This window comes from Phyllostomus discolor, chromosome 8 (genome assembly GCF_004126475.2).
Source record: "Phyllostomus discolor isolate MPI-MPIP mPhyDis1 chromosome 8, mPhyDis1.pri.v3, whole genome shotgun sequence".
Lineage (NCBI taxonomy): Eukaryota > Metazoa > Chordata > Mammalia > Chiroptera > Phyllostomidae > Phyllostomus > Phyllostomus discolor.
This window is the reverse complement of record NC_040910.2, coordinates 43,906,843-43,928,820: the sequence shown is the minus strand read 5'-3', so window position 1 is coordinate 43,928,820 and position 21,978 is coordinate 43,906,843. Positions and strand designations below refer to the sequence as shown.

At 40.5% G+C, this 21,978-nt stretch overlaps 2 protein-coding genes across 2 annotated transcripts in view; one reads left to right on the top strand and one right to left on the bottom strand.

Annotated features, from left to right (window-relative positions):
- LOC114503488 (zinc finger protein 709-like) overlaps window positions 1–21,978 on the bottom strand; it is a 155,543-nt gene that overhangs the window by 51,594 nt on the left and 81,971 nt on the right. The gene's annotated exons all lie outside the window — the stretch shown is intronic.
- LOC114503283 (zinc finger protein 709-like) lies at window positions 8,277–20,844 on the top strand. The gene is made up of 4 exons (XM_028520785.2): window positions 8,277–8,447; window positions 17,292–17,418; window positions 17,622–17,682; window positions 18,069–20,844. The coding sequence occupies exons 1-4, from the start codon at window positions 8,445–8,447 to the stop codon at window positions 19,621–19,623; spliced, it is 1,746 nt and encodes a 581-aa protein (XP_028376586.1). The 5' UTR covers window positions 8,277–8,444; the 3' UTR covers window positions 19,624–20,844.

Here is a 21,978-nt window from a genome sequence, read left to right as displayed (position 1 = left end):
CAGGGTGTATCTTAGCATCACCACGCCCCAGGATTAAAGTCAATGGAACAGGACAAGAAACCAATGGCAGGGCAACCTACCACCCAAAGTTCTCAGGGTCGAAAGTTAGCATCATTCACTTAGGCAAAAAACCATGACCAGCTGAGTTCCTTGCTGAAAACAATATGAAATGAGTAATGGAAGCAGGTAGTTGTAAGTACTAAATGTGAAAAGCTGCAAAACAAACAAACAAATAAACAAACAAACCATGAACTAATTATAATTTAGAGAAAGTGAAAAAACTGGTGAAATAAACCTTTGCTGCATATTTGGGCCCCTTCTTATTAACTATCAGAGAACTTCAGACATTTCACCCTGCAAGCCAGCCCCTTAGCCCATTGCTGACCCCCATCCCCAACTTTTCTCATGCTGCACTACCTTCAGGGTCCACCAGGGGGCAGGCACTCCCAGGAACAGGACTTGGACTGGGCCAGGCTCTGGGCCCCAGAGAAACAGGGACAAGGAGCTGAGTCCAGAGACTCTGCAGTCCAACCTTCCCTGCTGACAAATGGGGAGCCCGAGGCTGAGGTTTTTCCAGTGCTGGGAGCTCAAGGTTCAGGATGCTGACTCCCGATGCTCATCTCCTGATAACACTCCATTTCTGTCCAGCAGCTGCAGGTGAGAAAGGTGCTGAGGAAGAAGATGACCACCTGCGCCATCAGGATGGGAGTGGTGATGAGCCCTGGCTCTCAGGTGTCCCCACAGACCCTCCTCTGAAACCCCTCACCTCCAGCCTCCTGACCCCAACCAAGGCTCCCACATGGAGCAGCCTAGGACCTTCAGCAGCCTCCCCCAGTTTCTCCCACCCCTCTCCTGCCCTCCAGGACACCAAATCACTTCCCAGGGCAAATCCCGGGTTCAGAGGTCCCTGCACCTCCACTCTGAAAGTCCCTCATGTCGAGGTCCAACAGCACTGAAACACTACACTGCTGTGGCAGATGGCCTCTTTTATGGGACACCATGAGAGCCAGCGAGGCCCCGGCTCCTGGTCTGTGAGATGACAAGGTGCACAGAAACCTGTACAATAACCAAGTTTCATCCTCCCGTTTTGTGTACAAACCATCCTGTTAAGTGTCATGTGTGTAAGGCCTGGAGAAGGTCTGGAGGGATAGTGGCACTGACTGCTACACAGGCCACCTGGGGCAGGTGGTTCAAACATCAAAACAGCAGCAAAATGCAAGATGCTCACGGCCTGGTGTGAAGTCAGATGGCATAACTTTTTCTCTAATATTCCCGTGAACATGTGAGACCTGGCTTTCTATTCTCCCACTAGCTATAGGGTGGGGTGGGGAGGATTGGAGGTGCAGATTCTTTTGGGAGTGGGATACTCTAGTGGGAAAGCCCTCGGAGGGCCCTGGGAAGTTCCCCAGATCTGAGCCTGGGGTCTGGGGTCTGGGCCTGCCTGTGCCATTCAGGGCCTTGGGGGTAGAGAACCTTCTACACCCACTCTCACCTCAGACCAGCTCCTCCAGGATCTCCTGAATGGAGCTCTGTAAAAACAGTGCCCAGTATGCAGGCCGAAAGACATCAGGAGCTGGCTTGGGCATCACCGCAGTAAGAAGTCCTACCACAAATTCTGCTCCCAGATCAGGCACAGAAGGGCAGCCAGGGAGGGAACGAATGACACCCAGAGGGCCCAGAATTACAAATGAGTAGATGAGTTTGGTCCTCAGCACTCACCTTCTCATGTTACCAGCCATGACCTGGGATGGACACTTGATGGACCAACCAAGCTTCCAACACCTAACAACTTACTCCTGCCCAGGAAGCCCCCTGCCGCCTTTTCCATAACCCAACGCACACAGAAAAAGGGACAAGGGGGTGTAGCTGCTAATGCAGTGTCACAGTTGTGACCTGACCTGGACTGGCCTGCCCTGGGCTACCCTGTTACCTGAGGGTTCACCCTGCAGAGTGATTGGAGATGTTGGAGGGGAGGCCAGAGCCACTGTCTACAGTGGATGGAACAGCTTTCATTATCAGCTTTCCAGAACCCACAGCCTCGCAAAGTCAGGAGGTAACTGGAGAGCATGCTGCTGTGCTCTCAACCGCCTCCAGTCAAGTGAACCAGAGAGGGGCCTTTCTCTAGAACGTGGGTGCCTGGTTACCAGAGTTCTAACTTCTGTTTTGTTCTGTCACTAAGGATATGAGGACACCTTTCTCAAGAGTCTATTACCTGGGCCCCTTCATTCGATCAGACCCACTCAGAGCCCCCCCTGGGCTGGTGACTGCTCAGACGCCTCACTCAGGTCATCTCTATAACTGCAAACAGACATCCAACAAGCCCTCCCCATAGCTCCCCGGGAACGTAACCTGAGTTCCAGCTTCAAGCAGGTAGAGCTGAGTTCAGATCTCTTTGTTTGTCCTGTGGGATGGTGTCACCTGTGTCTGATGCAAAAACAGAGAAGGAAGAATTACAGGAAGAGGTCGGATGGAGCATGGAATGCCACTTAAAACAGGCCTGAGTCTCAGCTGTCTGCTCTTGGGGATATCACACCCCTCTGGGTCACATTTTAAGGCCTGCATCTATTAAGGGTTGAAACTATGAAAATTCAGAAGGGATCATCCATGCCATAACATTTCCTGTGGTCTCCTGCTATATGTGGAATCAGACCTCGTGCCTCACGTGGGCCTACGTGGCACACAGGCTCCACAGTGGCTTCCAGTAGCCCCTGCCTCTTGCTGTGCACATCTCTGTGTCACCACTAAGTAGTTAGTAATGGGCTTCTGCACAACAGAATACAGCCAAGGTGGTGTGTGTCATGTTCAATTTTTCACTTCCCTCTTACTTGCTTCCTTGAGTTCCTCTCTCTCTCCCTCTCTCCCTCCCTCCCCTTCCCGTCCCTCCCTCTTCCTCTCTTATACTTCTGGAATTGGGAGAGAAAGCACCAGTATTTTGAGCTCCATGTAGAGAGCCTGCAGGACAGAACTGAGAGAGTGCCCAGCCAACTGACCGGCAGAAACTGACGTCTCGGTCCCAGTTGAATCCTAACAACCCATGTGTGAGTGTGGGAGCAAATCAACCCCGACAGAGCTCAGCTGAGACCACAGCATCATGTAGATAGATACCTTAGGTCAGTCAGATGTACCCTGCTAAGCTGTGCCCAGATCCCTGAGTCACAGAAGCTATGAGACATTTTTTGTTAGTTTTTTTCATTGATCTTAGAGAGAGAGAGAAAGGTAGAGAGAAAGAGAGAGAGAGAAAGACGTTGACCTGCTGCTCCACTCAACCATGCAGCCACCTCTTGCACATGCCCCGACTGGAGACGGAACCCACAACCTTGACACACACCGACGATGCTCCAACCAACGGAGCGACCCGGCCAGGCTATAATATGTTAAATACTTACAGTTTCTGGTGTGAGGTTTTAGGGCAGTGTGGTTGGTGCCTCTGTTTCTCCATCTGACAATAATAAGCATACCCTCTGTGAGCTTGTAAAAAGAATTATAGAGTTAATGTTTGAAAAATTCTTGGAACACCAGGCATGTCTCAAACTCTTTGCTCTATATTATAATTTTTTAAATTTCTCTCGCATTGCCTGTAAGCTTCTGAGGGCAGAGTGGTACCTGCCTGAATGTTGAAAGCACTCTGTAACTTATGATAAATAAATGAATGGCCAAAACTTTTGAAATATTGGAAGCTTATTGTGCATGGGACCCCCATCACACATGCAAGAGACGGGGCCAGACCACAGATCGGTGGGGCCATTTCATGGTTTGAGGCCAGTATTCCTCAGGCTTCCTGAGATCTGGGGTGGAACTGGGAGGGATGGGACTCTCTGGGTTGGGGTGCAGGTGGTTGCCATGGTCCGCGGAGCCTTGACAACTACCCCCCCCACCCAAGGCCTGGATGCCAGAAGAGGAGCAGACACTGCCCAGGAGACTTAGATGGAACAGGCAGAGGCCAGAGGAGAATCTCAGAGTCCATTTCAACAGCTGCTCCTGCTGAGCAGATGGCCTTGAACTCAGATTTCTGAATGACTTCTTTTGACTTTCAAAATTCAATGTGATTTTCAAAATTATACATGTGTATAATGATGTCTTAAAATATTAAACCTCATTGCTGAGTGTGAACTGTAGCTTTCTGCAGGGTAAGAACAAGAGCCTCCTCTCCCAGGCACAGCTGGAGGGCCGTTCCTGGTTCCAACACCATGACGATCTTCTAGGAAAAATCTGAAATCTGTGCTCCTGTGTATAATGCATACCCACGTTTTTGGCTCAAACTTTCAGGAAAAAAATCTTTCATTTTAATTTTTTAAATCAATTTTTTATTTATATGCAAAACTAATTATTGTATTCCATGGTATTATTTTGCATATGGATATCATTCTTGCTTTCTAGAGTTATACTTTTAATGCATAAGCATAAATAAAAGAATTAAAGACATTTATATAGATACAGAATTAGTACTACTCATGTATAATGTGCATCCTTATTTTTCCCTCAAAAATTTGGGCAAAAAGTGCCCATTATACATGGCAAAATATGGTGTATGTTAAACAGCAGCCCCTAAAAAACTTTCCAAAATACAGTGAAGTCATTTAAAAATTTAAATGCTACAGTAAAAAAAATTTAGTTAATGCAAAGGAAGGCTACGAAGAACTAGAGAAACTAAAAACAACATGAGAACTGAAGAAAACAAGAAATAAAACGGCAGATGTACTTGAAACTCTATCAATGATACCAAATGCGAATGAATTACATAATCCTAACAAGAGGAATCAGAGGTCGTTACCTCCGATTAAACAACAACAACAACCATGATTTAAATGTATGTTATGCACAGGAAACACATTTTAGAATTAAAGATACAAGTGGGTTAAAAGTAAACGTAGAGAAGCTATTCCCTGGCCAGTGTGGCTCAGTTAGTTGGGTGTAGTCCTGCAAACCAAAAGGTTGTGAGTTCAATTCCAGGTCAGGGCACATGTCTGGGTTGCAGGTTCAGTCCCTGGTTGGGGCAGGTATGGAAGGCAACCAATTGATATTTCTGTCTCACATCAATTTTCTCTTCCTCTCTTTCTCCCTCCCTTCCCCTCTCTCTAAAAATAGCTAAAAAGTAAAAGCAGGGGAAAGATACATCTATGAACAGCACCCACCTGAAAGCTGTAGAGATTATACAAACATCAGGCAAATATGCATGAAAGTGAAAAATATCAGCAGAGATATTGAGAGACATTGTAGCAAGCCAAAAGGGTCAAAGTTTATGGTCTGTATCTAAAACAAAATAGATTTCATTTTTGCAAATATTAACAAAGAAAAAATATCAAATCAAACCTAAACTTTTGCCTTAACAGACTTGAAAAGGTATGGTACCAAACCCAAAGAATGAAAAAGGAAATAATGAAAATTAGTGCAGAAATTAACAAAAGAGGAAATTTTAAAAACATATAGAAAATCAATGTAACCAGAAATGGGTTCTATGGAAAGCAAAACAAAATTGACAAATCTTTAGTAGGTTGATCTAAAGAAAAAGGGGGAAGATTCAAATTTAAAGAATCAGGAAGATAATGGGATATAACTACTGACACTACAGAAATAAGAGAATTATAAAGGAATTCAATAATTGTATGCAACAGTTCAGTATCTGAGATAAAATGGACAAAAGCTAAAGAGAAACAAACCACTGAAAATAATTTTAAAATAACAGAAAATCTAAATGGAACTATAAAAGTGAAGTGGTTGAATTAGTAAACAAAAGAACACCCACAAAGTAAGCACAGGCCCAGATGGCTTCAACATAAATAGAATTCTCCAAAACTTCTAAAGGTTAGTATTGATTCTTTACAAACTTTTCAAAAAACAAAAACAACAACAAAAACCCTGAATGGAGACAACCCTTCACACTTTTTCCCAAGGCCATTATTACTCTGATTCCAAAACTACCAAGTTATCACAGAAAAAAACCTAACATACCTATTCTTTTTGTAAATAAGGATCCTCAACAAATTCTAGCAAACATGATCCAGCAAAATATACAAAAAATGATACACCACGAGCAAATGGGATTTATTCCAGGAAGGAAAGTTTGGGTTAACATCTCAAAATCCATTAAGGTAATAAACCACTAGATTAAAAAAGAAAAATGGCAAGACCCTCTCAATAGACTCAAAGACAATAATTGACAAAATGCAGTACTCTTTCATAATTAACACACTCTGCATACCCAGAATGGGAGTAAATTTCCAAACCTCATTATGAGCATCTGTGGAAAACCCACAGCTACTATTATATTTAACTGTGAAAGACTAAATGCTTTTCCCTAAAGGTAAGGAACAAAGCATGTCTAACCTGTCACTGCTACTCAACAGTTGTCTGAAGATTTTAGCCAGACCATTTTAAGGAGAGAAATATGCATGCAGTTTGGTTACAAAGATGCAAAACTATCTTTACTGCCAGGTGAGATATCTTATATAGAGAAAACTCTTAAAAGACTATTGAAATTAGTAATTGAGTTCAAAAAGTTTGTAGGCTTGGAGATCAAAATATAAAAACCAATTAAATATTTTTACACTTGCAGTAAACAGTCTGATAATAAAATTTACAAATGAAATGCATTTACAATATAATCAAAATGAATAAATACTTAAATAATTTAATGAGAAAAGTAGGAAGCAAATATTCTACAAACTGCAAAATATGGTTGAAATAAATTAATAATGTATAAATAAATGGGAAAAGCATCTGAATTTCATGAATCAGATGACAACACTATCCCAGACATTCAGGACAATATCTATTGTGACCCCAGCTGTAATCTTTATAGAAGTGGGAAAACTGTTCTATAAATTTATATGGAATTATGAATCAACCAGAATTACCAAACTGTTCTTGATTAAGGAAACAGAGCAATAGGACTAACATCTTGGTTCAAAACACTGTACCAACCAAAGAGAATCAAGGTAAGTCTTGTACTGACACAAGAATAAACATACAGATCTGTGGAATAGATTAAGATTTGAGAAATAAACCCTTATATCTATGGTCAACTGAAATTTGATAGTGGTACCAAAATGGGAAAAGAATATTTTTTCTCATAAATCGCTGCTAAGCCAACTGAATATTCACATGCAAAAGAAATGGGTTGTACTTTGACATCACACCACCCACTCTAATAATACTCCAAATGGATCAAAGGCCTAAACACAAGGTGAAATTACAAAACACTCAGATAAAACATAGGAGAAAATTCCTGATGTTGGATTTGGAAAAATATTGTTAGATATGACACAAAGAGAAATAATGGGGAAAAACTAGGTAATTTAGACTTCATGAAATTACTGACTTCTGTGCTTCAAAGGACACCAGCAACAAAGTGAAAACACCCTTGTGCAAAGTTGCTGGGAATACAAAATTGTGTTGCCAGTATACGTATATCAAATCACGTTGTAATATAGACAATTTTTGGTCAATTTCACCACAATACAGCTATGTGGAGAAAAGTTTCCAAATGCATCCCACATTTACATAATCATTTATTGTTTTTCTTTAATAATTAATAATAAGAATCAATTATCTTTCAGATATTACATTGTTTGCATTTCAAAGTTCCCTAGGAACACAGGCAAAAACTGATTTAAATTTTCTTCTAATGTAGAATGTACACCTGAGGATGTAATGAGCACATCTCACACCCTGTGTTTAGATTGAGAAGTGTCCTTGCACCCAGGCTCGGGCTTCCAGCTCCCCACCAGTCAAGTGCTTTGTGATTCTTTCTCTTAAGAACCAAATGAGTGGAGGTGGGGCAGGGATGGGTGGGAGGCTCCAGGGTTGCAAGCATCAAAGACTAAAATGGAGCCAGACTCTTCACATTAAGTGTCTGTGTTTCTAAACAGGGTCAGAGTTCCCTGAGTGGACTCACAGCCTTACCGCCAAGCCCTTGACCCCTGGAGCATATAAGAAAGACCCTCTAGTTCCAGTGTGACCTGGCTTGGATCACCCTCTTCCCTGTACTAACTTGCTGTATCTGAAAACCAAATCAGGATTCCCTGTGCACAACTGTGCTCTCGCCTTCGCAAAGAGCTGGGGAGAAACAATACGAAAGCCTCAGGACTAGAAAAGATCTGTTTATGCTAGGTCGGGTACTGCACACAGGCTAAAGTGGTTTCAGAAGGTCAGGGTCCTCCCTGCAAACTGTCTCTCGGGCACGAGAGGGAGCGGCCTTAGGAACTGTCCAATCAGAGGCGCCGCTGAGGCAGGTGGGTGGGGTTATGTTTAGCTCTGGCGTGGACGTGTTTAGCTCTGGCGTGGACATATCTAGCTCTGGCGTGGACATATCCAGCTCTGCTCTGAGTCCGGTGTCGCCTCCCCTTAACGGTCACTAGTGGCTCTGTCACAGCTTCTGTCACATTTTGGTCTGCACTGAACGCGAGGGTCGTAGGAAGGACTCAGGACACCCAGGAAACCTAGAAATGGTGAGTGCGCTGCTCTGAGGTGGGGAGCCGGGGAAGACGGGCTGGTAGGAACCTGCTATGGCGGAGTCCCGGCTTCCCCCCGGTAAAGTCCGGAGTCCGCCCCTGGACTCCGCCTCTGCTCGGGGCGCCGCTTGGACTTCGGTCCCCTCCGGCTCTCAGCGAGGGTGCTGGGCCGGCAGCCGGGACCCCGGGCATCCAGTCCCGTCACTGCGCGGCGACGTTGACTTCGGATCCTCTCTAGGCAGCTCTGCGTCCGCGGCCCCGCGTCTCCCCAGGTGGTGCGCTGACTACCGGGAGCGTGACCCGGGGCAGTCGTGACTCGGGCTCTGGGGCTCGTGTGTGGGAGCAGCTGAGGTCTGTGGGGTCCCCAGTCCCTTCCCGGGGTGGGGGGGGCTCTCTTTCTCCTGAGTTTTCCAAATGTTTGGGAAGCAGAGTCTAAAATCCATAATCCTATTCCCACCCCATTTTTCCTAGGGGTGGCAATAAGTCCCTGAATTTCCAGTTCCTGCAGCCATTCCCTAAGCCAACTTCCTCTCTCTTATCAATTATTTGTTCAATGGGGTGCATTTCAAACAGACCCAACATTCCAATTGCTTATCTTTCTCCCTCAGAGCTTTGTAAATGCTCTTTTTAAAAGATTTCTATTTTTTCCCTAGCCGGCGTGACTCAGGTGTTTGGGCGTCCTCTCGCAAAGCGAAAGATCGCCAGTTGGATTCCCGGTCAGGGCACGTGCCTGGGTTGCGTGTTCAGTCTCCGGTAGGGGAGTGTTGGAGAGACAACCGATAGGTGTTTCTTATATTAATGTTTCTAACCCTCTCTTTCTCCCTCCCTTCCCCTCCCCCCAAAAATAAATAAATGAAAAATTTTTAAATATATATTCGTAGATATTTTGCGTGGGAGGAAACTAAACAAGAACCACCTGGAAGACATTTGCATGAAATCCTGGTTCCTCTCCCCCAGGAGCTTCCCTGGGCGCAGACATCCTACGGAAGTCCTTTGGGTGGAGGTTCCTCTTCAGAAACTTTCCTGGGTGTTCTCTCCTGTCAGCACTGCCCCTCCCTGGGTTTATCACTTGAAAACATTTATTAACTTATTTAGGTAAAATATATTTAATCAACAGAGCTTGAAACAATATAAAGTAGTTCCAAACAGGTGTGAAAGACATGAATTAAGGAAAAATAAAATATTCCAGTATTACTTTTTATTTTAATGTGATTCTTTTTTTGCTGTCCCTGAGCATGTGTAGTTAAGTTTCACAGGAAATATAATTAACTGGCATCTCTTTAAAATATATATAAAGAGAGAGAGATTTAAGTTGTTTTAGTTGAACTACTAAAGACCTTTACAATTTTCTTCCTCTCTGCATAAATACTTGGTTTAAGTAATTTTGATGGATTATTCAAACTCTAGGTTTGTGTCATTTAAAATATCAATGGTTGTCTAAAGTAAATCCAGTGTGAAGCAGAGGTTTGTGGTCAGTGACTCAAGCCAAGGTTCCTTTGAGCCTGTGAAGTGCTCGCCTAGAAAACAAACAAACAAACAAACAAAACGTCTTTCAAAATGAGTGGCAAAAGGCATTTATTTGAGATTAATAAGAATAGCTACTTGGGAAGCAGTGATTCAGACACAAGCCCAAATAATGCTCCACTTAGGAGATAAAGGCAAGAGGTATTTATGAGAAAAGGAAGGGGAACAATTACATCAATAGAAGCAAGGTCCTTCTATTGGTCAACATGGCATAACATAGTGTTTTAAACTTTCAGTAAGGTCATCATCAGTCCTTGCAAACAGGTCTTTGGGACACATGATGCTTTAGGTCCTGTCCAAAGGTTATTTTGCCTTGTTTGACACTCCAAGGTCTGAGGTATAAGACATGCAAGGCAGTTCCTCTGGGATGGCAGCTCCATTTTGATGTGGTTCCATTTATTATTTTTTTTTTTTACAAAAGGGAAGTACTTGAAGGTGCAGTGGTTCCACCTGGAGAGCATCCCCTGGTGGTGTCTTACCTGCTCACACCCACCACAAAGGAGCCTGTGCACTGAGAAGCTGCAGCCCTGGAAAGTTGGGGCGCACGTGCACATGGGGGAGGGGGATGATACCCTTTTGTTGGTTGTAATTGTGGTTTCCTTAGGCCTAGACATTTTTAGATCTTATGTTTGATTTTTGCATCTACAGTATAGGTACAGCCAGAGTGTGATTTTTGCACAGTGAGAAATTCTGTGAAGATCAGATCTTCTATCTCATGGACAAAGTGTTTATGGATTGAGGAGTTCAAGAAAAAAATTTTTTTTACATTTTATTTTTTTTTAGAGAAGGTAAAGGAAGGAGAAAGAAAGGGAGAGGAACATCAATGTGTCATTGCCTCTCACTTGCCCCCCACTGGGGACCTGGCTGGCAAACCAGGCATATGCCCTGACTGGGAATCAAACCAGCGACCCTTTGGTTCACAGGCCAGCACTCAATCCACTGAGCCACACCAGCGAGGGCAAAGAAAATTTTTTAAAAAATGAATTGGGGGTTCATTTGAGTCAGGATCTTAAGCTGAATCAGGCTGAGAGTTTTTTGCTTTTGTTTTTGTTTTTTTACTCAGTTGAATATTTATTTAACACTCTTCGCTATAATATTCAACCAGTATTGTCTACAGACAGTCAAATAGCTTTATTCAGTTTCACTTCCATGATATTTCTGAGAGTTGGGGAGTGCTTCCATTTCCCACAAATCCACCCTGATGGAAGCTAACATCCTATTGACCAGGCAGCTTTTCCACCAGTCGTCTGCTGCAGCTCTCTCTGCCTCTCCATGCTCCAGCAAAGACCCAGACTCCCCTCTCCATTCCCCCAAGCACACCTAACATCAGAGGTTCGGCTTAAGGAATTTTACCACAGCCTTCCTGATAGCACCTTTTGCACCTAGAGAATGACATGAAAAAGGCTATACTATTCCTAAGGTAAATGAACTCCTATTTTATGGAAGTGAGGGAAAAAAACAATTGAATATTTATTTTCAATAATATGAAGAAACATATCAGAGGTTACATAAATATATGTAATTCCTAGTCCATTTCAGAGCTTATTTGCAAACCTGTAATGCATTATAATATCTTACTCATTCCTAGCCCTGGCTGGTGTGGCTCAGTGGATTGAGTGCTGGCCTGCAAACCAGAGGGTCACCAGTTCAATTCCCAGTTGGGGCATATGCCTGGGTTGTGGGCCAAGTCCCCAGCAGGAGGTACCCCACACACTGATGCATCTGTCCCTCTCTTTCTCCTTCCCTTCCCCTCTGTCTAAAAATAAATGAAATCTTTAAAAAAATATCTTACTCATTCCTGAAAATATTCTCACTGTGAAATATAGTAGAGAGAAAACTGTCATGATGCTTTTTGTCCTTTTAGTTAGAGATTTATAAATTTATGGTCTGCCTTTATTTATTTTACTTTTTATACAAATGGGATTTTTTATGTTACTATTAAATATCTGAATTTTTAAAAATTATCACCCAAGGACATTTTTATCATTGCTTTTAGAGAGAGAAGAAGGGTAAGGAAAGAGAGGGGAAAAAACAGAGAAACATTAATTGGTTGTCTCCTGTATGCACCCCAACCAAGGATCAAACCCACAACCTAGGCATGTGTCTTGACCAGGAATTGAACTGGCAACCTTTAGGTTTACAGGGCAATACTCCAACAACCTGAGCCACACTGGCCAGGGCAAATGCTGGAATTTTAAACAGATTCTTGGACTGGGAGCTTATATGCATCAGCTCATTCAACTTTGGTCTGCATTTTTATATCATTTAGTAGGGTTAAATGATGGAGTGCTTTCTTATGTAGAAAAGATAAGTTAATGATACATGGCCTGTTTAAATTATGTCACTCGCTGGAATGAATTGTAATGAGTCTGTCATTTTTCTTTTTCTAGTGTTTGACAGACTTCAGTTTTTTAAAAGCCATTTTAGGTTTACAGAAAACTTGATCAGAGGACACAGAGAGTTCATAACCCTTGTGTATCCACACTGTTTGCACTATTTTTTAAAAAATCTTGTATGACTGTGGTACATTTATTACAATTGCTGAGCCAATACTGATGCAGTAAATTTCACAGTTTATGTGAGCTTGACTCTGTTATGGGATCTATCGGGTTTGGGCAAATGTACAACCACGTGTATCCATTATTTTTATGCCATGTACTGTAGTTTTACTTTCCAGAAATCTTCTCTGCTTCACCTATTTATTCATTTCTCGTTCCAGCCCTTAAATCCTTCAAACCCAGAGACTTCGTTTATTGATTCATAGTTTCGTCTTTTCCAGACCGTGTCATTCTCACAGTCATACAGTGCATAGCCTTGTCATTTAGCAATGCACTTTTAAGGTTTCTTCATGTATTTTCCTATCTTAATACATCATTTTTTATCATTGAACAGTATTTCATTGCATGGATTTGCCACTGATTGCCTCATGAAGGATGTCCTGCTTACTCTAATTCATGCCAATTATAGATAAAGGGCCTACACATATTCATGTACAGGTTTTTGTGTGAACATAAGGTTTCAGTTCATTTAGGTCTATTCTAAGGAATGTAAATGCTTTTGTTTTTAATGGAAGTTCCCATCTCCAATGTAGATATGCCCACTTTTATTCCCACCAGCAGTAAAGGAGGATTACCTGCACCTTCAATTCCATCAATTCGACCAATATCTGGTATTCTAAGTATTTGTATCTTGAATTTCAGCCATTTAATAAATGTGCAGCGATACCTCATTGTTCTTTTATTTGCATCAAGATCTCCTCATGTTATGTAGGAGTTGATTACTTTTGCATTTCACATGTAGATCTCTGGTGTGTTTTGAGTTAATTATTGTGAAAGGTATAAGGCTTGTTTCTACATTTGTTCTGTGAGTGTGTTTGTATGGGGATATCCATTATTTCCAGCATTATTTGTTTAAAATACTTTCTTTTTCCAATGAATCATCTTTCCTCCTTTGTCAAGATCATTTGAGTATAGCTGTGAAGTCCATAGGAAAGCAATTGACTTGTGTATCCTTGATTCTTGGTGTGCTCTCTCATTATTCCAGGAGTTGTTATCTCTTGCTGTGAGTTCTTCCACTTTCTTCCTGTTACTGATTTCTAGATTAATTTCTCTGTGGCCTAAGAGCATATTTTGTGTGGTTTTTGTTCTTTCAAATTTTTAAGGTATGTTTTATGTCCCAGGATGTCTTGGGTGAGTGTGTATTCTGCTGTTGTTGTGTGAAGTATTCCACAGATTACAACTAAATCCAGTTGTTTTATAGAGCTGCCCAGTTCCACTCTGTCCTTCCTGATTTTCTCTGTACTGGAATTTATAATTCATGATGAGGCGGTGTTAAAGTCTCCAGCCACAGGAGTAGATGAAGACAATATTTCTCCTTGTGTTTTACTAGCTCTTGCCTTTTGTGTTTTGCACCTGTGTTGTCATGTACATACATATAAGGAATTACTGTGCCTTCTTGGTGAAGGGACCCCTTCATCATTCTGAGATGCCCCTCTTTACCTCTCAGTTTTCTTTGGTTTGAAATCTTCATTGTCTTTAATTTACATACCTATGCGAGCTGTCCTTTGATTACTGTTGGTGTGGTATATTTTCCTCCACTTTTTACTTTTTATCTATCTACAGCTTTATATTTAAAGTGGATTTCCTTTTCATGAGAAAAAGTGGGAAGGAGACCACTTTCTCTTCTGAGTGTTTATAGCAAAGATTTTTGAACCCTCTTCAAGAAATGCAAAGGTTCTTAGGGAGAGCTGTGTAGTACTTATATATTCTTTGGGTATAATTCTTAAATATCTATTACATATTAACTATAACAAAGTAAATATTACATATTTACTTTACTATTAAGTAAATTTAGAATTTACTTCCTTGAACCTCAGTTTTCCAATTTGTAAAATGGGAATGGTAGTAATAGTGTCTACCCTAGAAGGTGGTTGTGAGGATTACATAATGATGGAAAGTGCTTAGCACAGCTTTCTGGCACATTGGAAAGGCTCAATAAACGAATGCCCATGTTGACAAACATGGAGAGTTGATGCTTACTAAGGAGGGTGGCGGTGGGCTTCTTGCACTGCCAGTGCCCTCCTCTAGATGGAAGCAGAAGCCAAGGAAAGGGACCTGGGTTGTCCCTTACCAGCTGTGAACTTCAGGTCTCCAGTGACTCCACTGGACTTCAACCAGAACCAAAAGAATCAACAAGGTCAGACAGGTATGCTTCCTCTGGAGCTGGAGGAGCCCTGGAGGGTCTTTCAACACAGGTAGAGAGACTGGGACCCAGAGAGAAAAACAGTAGGGTCAAGGTAAGTTAAAGTGAACTTACCTTGGAGCAAAGCAAAAGGTGTCAAGGAATGATGGAGACAGTTTCCCTTTAGAAACAAGACAACCACTCCCTCCTGCTCTCAGATCTAACATTTGAGCCTCACTCATGCAGCTGACAGAGCACAGAGGAGGCTGTCTGTGATATCACAGGGTAGAGGGACCAGGGAATGTTGGGGGCAGGGGACTGTGACTGGGCTGCAAAGCCACAGAGAAAGGAAGAAGTCTGTTAACCCCCCTCTCCGATGGCCCTCCCCTCTGTCCGTGATACCATGCTCTCCATCATGGGGGCACTGGAATAGGGTGTTCTTTGGTGCTTCTTCTAAAAACATCCTGAGGATGACTGGGCTAGAAGGAGCAAGTACAGCACTGGACACAGAAGACCTAGGTCCAAATTCTGTCTCCTATATCATCTGTGGGGTAACCTTAGGCAAATGGACTCTGCAGCTGGGTTTCTTTAAAATGGGAAGAGTTACGCAATTGCATGTCCTATGTAAATCTTCAGGGTTAAGTGAGATCAAGTAAACACTCACCATGGTGCCTAGCTGCAGTAAACATTAGAAAAATGATTGTTAATATGTGAAAAAATAAAGTGACATTCTGTTCCCAATCTATCTTTAAGAAAAAATAAAAAGTGGATTTCTTGTAGACGGTATATAAATGTGATTTTTTAAAAATCTGACATTAACTACTGTATCTTTTAATTATGTTGAGATCATTGATGATTAAAGTGATTATTGGTACAGTTGGATTAGTATTTACCAAACCTTTTACTATTTTCTATTTGGTGCCCTAGTCCTTTGTTTCTGTTTGTCTTCCATCTTTTTTCTGCCTTCTTTGGCTTTAATTAAGCATTTTACCTAATTTTTCATTTCTTTCATAGCATATCAGTCACACATTAAAAGAGCTTTTTAATTTGTTGTCTTTGAGTTTTGACTACACATTTATAACTAACCTTCGTGCTCTGTCAAGTCACACTGTACCACTTTGCTTGTTGTGCAAGTGCCTCAAACTGCACTATTCCCACTTATCCCATTACTGTCCCTTGTCACACTGCTGTTGTTGATTTCAATTACCCATAAGCATTTTTACTAATATTACTATTACATTATTGCTAATATTATTTTAAATAAAGTGCCATGTGTTACCGTGTGTTACATGATAAGAAATAAAAGATGTTTTATCTTTATTCCTTTTTTAATCCTCCATGTTTATCATGAATTTTTTAACATTTCATAGTAGATATACTAGTGACAAATTTTCTAGAGTGACTTGTTGGTAAACGCTTCCTCATGAAATTGGAGAATGAAAATTTTGTGGGTTTTTTGGAGGAAAGCACTATTGCATCCTTTACAAGGTCTACAATTGTGAGCTAACTCACCAACCACCCATGTGGACTTCCTTGAACTTCCTTGCAGCTCTTAACTTGTTCTGCAAGGTCAACAAGGCCCAGGTACCCAGTTATAGTTTGATGGTAAAGAGCTTTCCCGGCCTGTTATCTCACTGTGTGTTCTCAAATTTGGCTGGAAGCAGCCCTGAGCACATGAGTACGGGGATTTTATAGTCTTGTCATGCCTTCTTCCTTGTGTCTGAGCTGTAAGTTCTAAGTAACTTTCCAATTTCATTAAATTAGACAGAGAGAGAAAGAAAGAACTCAGTCTGTGATAAATAAAACACAGGTTAAAAGTGATCACTCTCCACAAGCATATTTGGGGCATATTGCCTGATTACTGGTAAAGGCCTGGAGAATTTTAGGACAACCATTGTCAGCTGGCTTTGTTCAAAGTTGATTTCTATGAGTCTCGTGGACTCATGTGTTTGGTGATGGGGTGAGAAGAAAAGCTTCCAATTCTTCACTATATTTTATTCATTAAAACTTAATATGGATTTTACCCTCTGCCTCCTGGAGGGCTGTAAATGGGTAATAAGGAAGAAAATGAAAAATTTTTTTCATGAGGAATTGATGGTCTTAAAAAGATGCATTTTTAAAAATATCTTCTTTATTTATTTGTAGAGAGAGGGAAAGGGAGGGAGAAAGAGAAGAAGAGAAACACAATGTGCGAGAGATATATCAGTCAGTTTCCTCTAACATGCTCCAACTGGGGACCTGGCCCGCATCCCAGGCACGTGCCCTGCCTGGGAATTGAACTGGAGATCTTTCGGTTCACAGGCCGGTACTCAATCTACTGAGCCACACCAGCCAGAGCTATATGTTTTTTATCTGTATATCATTTCAGTTACTTTCCTATATGCTCAGAACCATGACATTGAAGATACATAAGATGTAAAGTGATTCCAGTAAAAATGTGTAATTTCCATGTGTTAATGATGGTATTAAATTTATGAGAAAGAAACTGTGAACAGAGAATAAGTTTTTGATGATCATGTCATAGATGAGATGTTTGGAGACGAAAGGATCATACATAACCTTCCTATAAATGGAGCCAAGGCATCCAATCCTGTCAGTCTCACACATCCTGCTCTACACGTATTTGGGATGTTTCAGGACTCAGTGGCTTTTGAGGATGTGGCTGTGAACTTCAGTCTGGAGGAGTGGGCCTTACTGCAGCCTGCACAGAAGAAGCTCTACAGAGATGTGATGAGGGAAACCTTTAGGAACCTGGCCTCCATAGGTAAGGATGAGGACATTCCTTCAATTGTCAACAGAAAACAAGTGTTTCTTGTTCATCGACATTGTTCCATGTTGTGGAATGTGGGAAGGGCAGACACTGGTAAATAAACTGGGTGTGGTAACAGCTCATCATAGATCTAGAAGCTAATAATTTTTTTCATAATTCTAATGCTTTAGAATCATTTTTCTGCTTCTGAATTTTAGGGGAGAAATGGAAAGATCCTGACATTGAAGATCAATACAAAAAGCAGGGGGAAAAACTAAGGTGAGCTGCACAATAGAAACAGTATCTCATGTGAGAATTCTCATTTGATATGAAACTTTTTTAAAAAACAAACAAAATTAATAAACCCTGCTTAACATGTCTTTCTTAGAAAATTTTTACTAAAAATGCTTTCTTAAAATGTAACATACATGTTCAGTGTTTGCAAACTTTTTCACTTGGAAACAGTATTAATAAACCCCATATATGAATATCACAGTTTGATAATAGCATGGGTGAAGTCTTCCTGGAAAGCATTCAGTACATTTAATTTCAGACAATTTAGACAAGACAGAATACTTACACTTTTCCTACCAATCATAGTAAATATGATGAATATAAAATCATTAATAAGGAATCACTAATAATATGCTTCTTGTTTTTTATAGAAGTCATATGGTAGAGAAACTCTGTGAAAGTAAAGAGGACAGTCAATGTGAAGAAAATTTCAACCTTATTTCAAATTTCAATCTGAAGAAGAAACCTACTGGAGCAAAATTATATGAGCTCAGTTCATGTGGAGAAGCCTTTGTGTATCATTTATCTCTTGATGGACTCACTATATGTCACTCTGAACAATATGAGCATCTGAAATATGGAAAGAAGCCATATAAATGCAAGGTGTGTGGGAAAGCATTTAGTTATCTGCAGTGCTTCGAACAACATGAAAGAAATCACAATAGAGAGAGAACCTATAAATGTAAGGAATGTGGAAAAGTCTTCAGTTGTTCAAGTTCACTTCGATCACATGAAAGAACGCACGATGGAGAGCAACCCTATGATTGTAAACAGTGTGGGAAAGCCTTCAGTACTTCTAGTTCTCTTCGAATGCATGAAGTAACTCACAGTGTACAGAAACCTTATGAATGTAAGGAATGTAGAAAAGCCTTCAGATATTATCAAAGTTTTCAAACACATAAACGAAATCACACTGGAGAGAAACCCTATGAATGTAAAAAATGTAGTAAAGCATTTAGTTGTCTCAGTTATCTTCGAAAACATGAAAGAACTCACATTGTAGAAAAACCGTATGAATGTAAAATATGTCATAAAGCATTCAGGTATCCCAGTTATCTTCAAGTACATGAAAGAACTCACACTGAAGAGAAACCCTATGAATGTAAAATATGTAGTAAAGCATTCAGCTGTCTCAGTTACCTTCGAAAACATAAAAGAACTCATACTGGAGAGAAACCCTATGAATGTAAGGAATGTGGAAAAGCCTTCAGATGTTATCAAAGTCTTCAAACACATGAAAGAAGTCACACTGGAGAGAAACCCTATCAATGTAAAATATGTATTAAAGCATTCAGGTGTCTCAGTGATCTTCGAAGACATGAAAGAACTCACACTGCAGAGAAACCCTATGAATGTAAAATATGTAGTAAAGCATTTAGATGCCCTAGTTATCTTCAAATACATGAAAGAAATCACACAGGAGAGAAACCCTATGAATGTAAAACATGTAGTAAGACATTCAGGTATCCTAGTTATCTTCAAATACATGAAAGAACTCACACTACAGAGAAACCCTATGAATGTAAAATATGTAGTAAAACATTTAGATGTCCCAGTTATCTTCGAACACACGAAAGAACTCACACTGGAGAGAAACCCTATGTGTGTAAAATATGTAGTAAAGCATTCAGGTATCTCAGTTACCTTCTAATCCATGAAAGAACTCACACTGGAGAGAAACCCTATGAATGTAAGCAGTGTGGAAAAGCCTTCAGTTATCACACAAACTTCCGAAGACACCTGACAATGCACACTGGGGAGAAACCATATACAAGTGTAGAATGTGGGAGAGGCTTCAGTTTTCCCCGTTCCTTTCAAACACATGAAAGGGATCACTGGATAAAACCTCTTGAATGTAAACAGCATGGCAAAGACTTGAATTGGCCCTCATCCTTACATGTGAAAACTCCCATGCAGGAGAAATAAAACATGTAAGGAAAATGAGAACGCTTAACAGAAATTAATCCAGCAAACTTTCAACATGAAAAAGTTCTTTTTGAAGTTGTAAATACATTGTGTTTATTAAACCTCTTAAAGTGCATTACTGGACCTTGGATTTCTACTAATTACCTTCAGAAATGAATATTCAGGTGAGATAATTCTGAGAGTTGTCTTTCAACAATAAGTACATAAAATTAATAGTGCTTTTTTCTTAAAACGTTTAATATTTTTCTCCATTTTGAAACCTGTTAGATCCATAGGATTTAAAATGTGTGTCTTATATGTATTTAGGTTACTTTTTTTTTTATAATGTTTCATTGTTCTGTGTTAAGGGGTCATTTTAAAAAGGAGTTTAGTAGTTCAATTTTCTTAGTGGCCTTGTACCAACCCTTTATATTCCTAGCTTATTTTTCTCTCTTTCTCTCTCTCTCTCTCTCTCTCTCTCTCTCTCTCTCTCTCTCTATATATATATATATATATATATATATATATATGAGAGATATCACCATCCATATATATAGATGGATGAGGGGGGACCCCCCAAAAAACCGCAATCATCTTCTAGAGGGTGGGCGGCTCCTTGTAGTACAGTCTTCCCCCACTAGTGAATGTTCTAGGAACCCATCTGTATCAGTGTACCAGCTAGCACTGTGGTGAGAGGTTACATTAAGCTTCAGAATGTTTGTGAAGACTCTTTAGGTGCATTTACCTATTTCATGATGGGTGATTTACAAGTACACTCACCCACACCACACTGTTCAGCAGTTTTTAACCAAATATGGCATGACTCCCATGGCCCATCCTCCTTATTTACCCAATCTTACCCCTGGTGACTTTTTTTTGTTTGTTTCCCTGGATGAAGAAAGTCCTCAAAGGGAAACGTTTGCTGATGTGTAAGAAGTGAAAAAAAATGGCAGCTCCAAACGGCATCAAAATCAACTAATTCAAAAACTGTTTTGAGCAGTGAAAAAAAGATCTCAAAAGGTGTATTGCATCAATGGAGAGGACTTTGAAGGTGACTGGAGTTTAAACATCAGAATAAATACACAATTTTTTATCAATAAATTTCAGGTTTTTGGTGTCCCCTTTGTATTCTGCCTTTTCCTCTGACAAAGCGCCTTTTCCAGGGTGATGGGTATAAGAGGGGTTTTTTTCCATTTTTATACTGATGAATATTTAGAATAAATTTTAAATATGGCAATTTTATGAAATTCTCATGTGAATATTCTTTTTACATTTTTCCTTTGCTTTTTGTTTTTCCTTCTGACTGTTGTTTGGTGAATTCACTTTGATTTAAGAAGAGGGATCTGTAATAGGGCAACAAAATCTTAGGTTGGAAGTGTAGGTAATGTTAGGAACTTGGTTTTCCAGAATCCATCTCCTTTATGGTTTTATGTTAGAATTCATTAATACCCTCACTTGCATTAAATTTGGAAAGCAAGACAAAAAAGGGCATTAGTCAGATTTTAGAGCCACCATTTGGACAGATAGATACATAGGTGCTTCAAGGACTACATCTTCCAGTCCATTTTTTTGGATTCTTTGATTGTTGATCAAGACTATCATCAAAACCTTCACCAACTGTCCAATATCCATTTTCTGAGAGGTATAGCTTTCTACCGATATCTTCAGAACATCCACTTCAAAGATCTCTCAGTTTGGATTTTTCTGTAAGCCCTCTTATGTCCACCAGAAAACTGAGTCAGACTTCCTACTCCTATCTGTAAGATCTAGTCCATATAGGAAACACCTTATGCTGTGAACAGTGCTGTCCAGTGGACTTTCCTGACTCACCGTGATATTTACAGTGTTGCCGCCTCTGCTGCGTGGGCAGTGGCTGCCTTGACCTGCCCCTCCATGTGAGATCCAGCACCTCCCTCCTGTGGGGAGGCTGTGCGTGTTTCCTGTTCCTTGTAGCTGCGTGTAATCCCTCAGTGTGTTTTCAGTTATGTTTGATTGTATGTGACCAAAAGTATGTGCACTTTTTGTTAAATGAACACTTCTGTAGGTTTTTAATAAAAATACTAACTTTTCTCAGCCATGTGCTAGTAAATGTTTTGTTCTTCATTTCCTGAAAGGATATGTTAAAATGTTTCATTATAATTAGGGATTTCCAAGTAAATTTTGTAATTTCCTGCAATTAATCATTATACATTATTAGTCAATTTTATCATCTATTTTCAAATACAGGCAAATTTTCCTCAGGCATATTTTGTTTTATTTTTTGATAGTTGCAGTTTTTATTGTGACACTAATTTTCATTCACTCTTAATACTGAAACCTTAAGCCATGGGTTTTTGGTGCCAGTGACCTGCAGGTGGAGCAGAACGGTGCCTGTAG

Excerpts from the sequence above, each read along its gene's own strand:
- LOC114503283 (XM_028520785.2), top strand. Across the intron at positions 17,419-17,621 it reads TAGGAACCTGGCCTCCATAG|GGGAGAAATGGAAAGATCCT; the intron begins GTAAGGATGAGG and ends TCTGAATTTTAG. Across the intron at positions 17,683-18,068 it reads AAGCAGGGGGAAAAACTAAG|AAGTCATATGGTAGAGAAAC; the intron begins GTGAGCTGCACA and ends TGTTTTTTATAG.